The sequence below is a fragment of the Mandrillus leucophaeus genome, unplaced genomic scaffold, assembly GCF_000951045.1.
Source record: "Mandrillus leucophaeus isolate KB7577 unplaced genomic scaffold, Mleu.le_1.0 Scaffold530, whole genome shotgun sequence".
Classification (NCBI taxonomy): domain Eukaryota; kingdom Metazoa; phylum Chordata; class Mammalia; order Primates; family Cercopithecidae; genus Mandrillus; species Mandrillus leucophaeus.
The window spans coordinates 195158-200638 of record NW_012105698.1 but is presented as its reverse complement, the minus strand read 5'-3'; the positions used below and the strand labels follow the sequence as shown (position 1 = coordinate 200638).

Below are 5481 nucleotides of genomic sequence, written 5' to 3'. Positions count from 1 at the left end.
GCGCCCGGCCTAAAATTAATTTTTAAACAAAACATTTTAGGGCTGGCTTATGTCTGTCTGTAATCCCAGAGCTTTGGGAAGCTGAAGCAGGAGGACTGCTTGAGACCAGGAGTTTGAGACTAGCCCGCGCAACCTAGTGAGACCCTATCTCTCCAAAAAAAAAAAAGAAAAAACTAACTGGGCATTTTAGCATAGCTGTAGTTCCAGCTACTTGAGAAGCTGAGGTGGGAGGATTCCTTGAGCCCAGGAGTTCGAGGCTGCCATGAGCTATGATCATGCCACTATTCTAGTCTGGGTGACAGAGTTAGACACTGTTTCAAAAAAAAAAAAAAAAAATTAATTAAAGTAAGTTTTTAAAAATTGCAACATTTTCCTCAACCCTGAATGTTCAGTTGTTTTCTTCTGATTTTCATGGAAATGGAAACATTTTTGTTTGTAAGCATTCGGAGCCCTCTGTTTTGTGGGAGAAAGGAGCTCAGTGTTTGACTTCAGGCTCTGCTGCTTCCTGGGTACCTAGTTCCTTGGTCCAAGCAGCCTGGATGCCCCGGGTCCCTGGGCTGCCTGGGCCAGGACAGCCACCCCAGGAGAAATGGAAATGCAGCCCCTGCGGCTTGTTGGCCCGCCTGTAATGCCTTCTCTCTCACACTTTGCTCAGGGCCTGGTGTCTTTGCATGCACCAGGGCTTAGTGCCATGCTGGTGCCGGCGTGGGGAGGATGCAGGAGGACTGGCATGGGACGGGGAGCACCGCCTGGGAAGCCCCTTCCTGGGGCTACTGGGGTGCTGAGAAAGTACCCTAATAACTCACACCACACTTTGCTTTCTCCTTCATCACATGATAGGATGTTCTAGGGCAATTGAGCTGTTTTCCCCTTCACCCATCAAGAAGAGATACCGGCCTTTCCCCAGTCACAATCTTTCCTAACTCAATTCAGACCCTGCTGTTGATAAGGAGGGCTGTGGCCAGCCCAGGCTACCCACTTCCCAGCCTCCCCTGCTCCGCCTTCCGCCCCCGAGGCTGTGCACCATGTGCAGTGTCTGGTCCCCAATAATGAGATTAGTCCTGGTTGCCTTTTAATAAAAAGCAGTGGGTGTGGGGAGGGAGAGTGATGCTTGGCTCAGTGAAGCTTTGCGGGCCATGCTGTCCTTAATGTGCTTATTCCATTAAGTGGAGTCTGGCTGCAGGTGGGGTGAGTGGGTGGGGACAAGGGTGACTCTCACAGCTCTAAGCTCCAGAAACTGCCAGAGATCTATCACTCTCATCCTGAGCTCTCACAGAGGAAGGCAAGTGACTGTGTGAGGGGCTACGTGAGCCCCCTCTGGTTGCAGGGTTCTGGTCTGCAGGGCAGCGGAGCCCTTGGGGGTGGAGAGTGGCAACTTCCAGGCCTTGAAGCTGCTGCCCACAGTTCTGCTCTGAGAACACAGAGGGCCCAAGAACAGCCAGTGTCCCAGGGCTGCACAGTGAGGAGGGAAGGGTGAGAGAGTATTCTTGCTGTCAAGACTGGGAAATGAGGGCCACGATTCAAAGGCTTGCTTCCTAGGGAGTAAATCTCACCCGATGTCCAGGTGTGCAAATGCAGCAGACACATTTGTGGGATCAGACAGATTCTGTCCAGAGATATCAGAATGTCTATTCCTGTACACCCCCACCTCTGGCATGGGACACAGCCCTTCCCTGCACACAAATGGGTTGTCAATTACGTCCAATGAATGGCCTCCCGAGAGCCCTGTTGGGGAAGGGATTATCTGCTCATCTCCTGTAAAGCACAGAGCCACACTCAGAACCTATGGATTGCGATCGCCTGCAGGCCAGCCACGGGCTTTCCCATCATCCTCACACTTAGACTTTGAAGCCTCGCCTTTGAATCGGAAGCAGGCCGCTGTCATTCCAGAGGCCCCTGTTCATCTCTGGCTTCCTTCCAGATGACCAGGGGCCCGGGGTCCCTGGGCTGCCTGGGCCAGGACAGCCGCCTTAGGAGCAAATGGAAATGCAGCTTCCGTGGCTTGTTTGCCTTCCTGTAACCCCTTCCCTCTCACCTTCGGTCAGGGCCTGCTGTCTTGCACGCACCAGTGCTTAGTGCCATGGTGAAACCGAGGCGGAGAGGACGCAAGAGGACTGGCACAGGAGGGGGGGCACCGCCCCGGGAGCTTCCCCTGCGTCAAAGCAGCTTCCTCAGTGAGCTCCAACACAGATCCTTGCTGACTTCAGTCTGGAAAGCCTGACAGTGCCACCCTAGTTCCTGGGCCTTGGAAAGGCCAAAGCCACGAGCAGGCAGCCACTGTTTCATAGGAGAGCTAGAGACGCTGTTGCCCACAGACATCAAAGCAGGGGTGCCGTCTTCCGTGTGCACATTGGCACGGGTCTTGGAGGCCCAGATTAGCTCCTGGCTTGAACTTATATCACCCTTACCTGAAAATCTGCGTCTGCACCGCTCATCTGCACGCCCCTTGAGGGCAGGGACCAGGCCCCTTCTGTGTGGCCTCAGCACTTGGCCAAGTGCAGGCGCGTGCGGGTCGAGTTGAGCTGCTATTTGCTGATGGGAATTTGGGGGCATGTCACTTGTCCTTGTTGAGCCTCCATTTCCTGGCCTGTCAAACTGGGGCAATGCTCCTGTTATCCACACAGTGTCATTTAAGGGTGACATGAGAGATGGCATGAAGTACCCAGCATAGGGCAGGTGCTTACAGGCTGTGGGGTCCCCACCCTACTGACACACCAAGCACACGTCTGCCCTGCCATGGTGGGGAGCAAACAACTTTAGGGTTCCGACTCCCCGGGAGGCCAGGCCGGGCATTTCACTGTAGGATGTTGAAGCCGCAGGCAGTCGTCACTGCGAGAAGAGAGCCTGGCTCTGAGGTCCGCTGTCTCCTGGGCAGCCTGGTGGGAAGGAAGGAGTTGGCAGCGGCCCCTCACTCTGCCGGCCTCTCCTGCCCTTTGTAGTCCATGAGGCGCGAGGAAGTTGCCAGGTCTCCCAGCAGAGGGAGGGGTGATGTCCCCTCTGTTCTTCCTAATTTGTTGCTAATCAGATTCTGCTTGCAGCCGGGCTCTCTGGGGATGAATCTAATAAAGGAGGCGGCGACCTGGAGAGGACAGACGACAAGTGACCGGGGGGGGGACAGCACTTCTTTTAGTACATTTTCCTGTTAGACTCAGAGTATTAGAGACCCAAGGATTCCCAAGGAGGATCGAGAGCGTCCCTGCCTTTGAGGAGCAGACAGGACACTGCCAGGGTAAGGAGGCTCCGGGAGAGCCTGGGGACAAAGTGGTCTGCCCACCGTGGTCTCTGGGGAGTGGAGGCAGGGGTGTGGGGTCCGCAGCAGCAAGCCAGGCTAGACCGTGTCCTTGGATTCTGTGAGCCCAGGCGTCTCCCCTAGAGGGCCTAGTAGGAACAGTGGGGGCTGCAGATGGAAACGGGCAGGATCATGCCAGGCAGCTGGCATTTCACTGGCACTCGGGGCCTCTTGCGCAGGGGACAGCATGACCTTGGGAGCTGGCTTTGTCCCTGGTGCATCTGTCACATTGAAGAGGGAGAAGCTGCAGGCCCTGACTTGGGTGTGGCAGTGAGGATGCTCAGGAGGGAAGTGAGGGGAGGGGCCCCAGCATGCAGCGACCTGGGCAGCCTTCTGTGGAGGAGCTGAGGTGTCACCTGGGCCTGGAAGAAGGGCAGCCCCAGTAGCTAGTGGGGAGGGCATGAGAGAACTTGGTGACGACGGGAGAGGAGGTGACTTGGAATGAGCTGAGTTTGAAGCATCTGTGGGATGTCCAGGTAGAGATGAATAGTGAACTGTCAGAAATGGGGCTTGAATTTGGGGTGGTGGGGACAGAACTGATACCCCTGTAGGTGACAGATAAAGACAGAGGCAGGAGTTCCAAAAACAGGATTTATTGTTGGCTGGGGCTTCTGGAATCCTGTATTCCCGTCCACCCTGGGAATGTGGACTGGGGCTGTGTTTCTGGGAGATGATGTGACGGAATGTGTCAGAAATCTAAAACAGAACCTAGCCCTTGTTTCAGGATTCCCTGCAGAGAAGTTTGCAAACATGGCCACATCCTGTTGTTTATTTGGTGGAAAACTGAAAGCTAGCTAAATGCTGAGCAATGGGAACTAGTTGGCTAAAAAATGGCCGTGCAATGCAAGAGTGTGAGGTTACGAAAATGATGATGTGGGCGCATATCCATTGACACAAACATCCATGTGTGCTACGCCCTCAGTTAAAAAGCAGGTTAGAACATGGCACGATCCTGCTTCTATAAAAGGATTCATATGTGTTTTTTAGGAAGAAGTTGTGTGAGGATATAGATCAAGTGCTGATGGCCTGTCATTTTACCTTTTTTGCTGATCCATATTCTGTGGTGTGTGTGGATTATTAACACACACACATCCTTTTTTTAATCAGAAAAAAATTTTTTTTTGAGACAGAGTCTCATTATATCACCCAGGCTGGAATGCAGTGGTGCAATCTTGGCCCACTGCAAACTCTGCCTCCCCGACTCAAGGGATTCTAGTGCCTCAGCCTCCCGAGTAGCTGGGATTACAGGTGTGAGCCACCATGCCCGGCTAATTTTTGTAGTTTTAGTAGAGATGGGGTTTCACCATGTTGTGGCTGGTCTTGAACTCCTGGCCTCAGGTGATCCACTTGCCTTGGCCTCCCCAGGTGCTGATTATAGGTGTGAGCCACCGCGCCTGGCCCACACACCCCCTCCCCTTTAATGGTGGAGTTGCCAACAGTTGTCTGATGTGGTGAGAGAACTGGAGAGCAGAGAAGGAGCCCATCCCTGGGAGGGATTGAAAACCAGCTCCTGGGCACTGCAGGGCAGAGCGTGTGCCGGGTATGAAGGGGGTCAGTGGTCCTGTGCTGGCCACTGTCCCCCTAGTTCTGATACAGTTGCTGCCAGGAGAGGCTGGACTGTGTCGAGGGGCCAGTGGGGAACCGTCCGGGGCGGGTGGGGGGCAGCAGCAGTGCTCTGGGGTCTGCTTGTGGTGGCCATGGTGGTGGCCATGGTGGTGGCAGTTGCAGTGGCAACTGTGGGCCATGGCGGCACTTTTCCGTGGCGCACAGGCCGCTGTCAGGTGAAGGGAGAGCAGGTGAGGCCATGCTTGTTCTCCTCCTGCCGCCTCTCCTCCCATCCCCAGCTGCTGGGTGCTCTCCTGCCTGGCACGAGGCTGTGCAGGCACTGGGCACTCCCTTGGGCTCCTAGCAGGGCCTTCTCATTCCTGTTTCCCTAGGAACCACCCGCTCTCCTTTCCTCCTGGAGGGTCACGTGGGGCGGAGCACCTGGGACAGCCGTGCTGCGCTCTACCCAGCCCCCTCATAGGCCTTGTTTCTGGGGGCCTTCAGTTTTGGAAACCTCACCTGAGCGCCCCTCTAGAGTGCGGATCCTCCCCGCCCCCTGCTTGGAGGGGAAGCGCCCTTTCCCTGTGTGCTGACAGGTGCCTGTGTGTAGCACAGTCAGAGCACTTCTATTCTGCAGGCGCGATGGG

General features: G+C 55.1%; 1 protein-coding gene across 3 annotated transcripts in view; it reads left to right on the top strand.

Annotated features, from left to right (window-relative positions):
* Nucleotides 1-5481, top strand: part of LOC105551705 (cytochrome b561) — a 19994-nt gene that overhangs the window by 8210 nt on the left and 6303 nt on the right. The window contains exon 1 of one of the 3 annotated variants that reach the window (XM_011997043.1): nt 3088-3229. The exons of 1 other annotated variant lie outside the window; for it this stretch is intronic. Coding sequence is in view for 1 of the 2 variants with exons in the window: in XM_011997042.1 (XP_011852432.1) it covers nt 3758-3765 (8 nt within the window). In the remaining variant the exon portion in view is untranslated. Of the gene's footprint in view, nt 1-3087; nt 3230-3751; nt 3766-5481 lie in introns of those variants that run through there. One more of the 3 variants, XM_011997042.1, reaches the window with a different exon arrangement.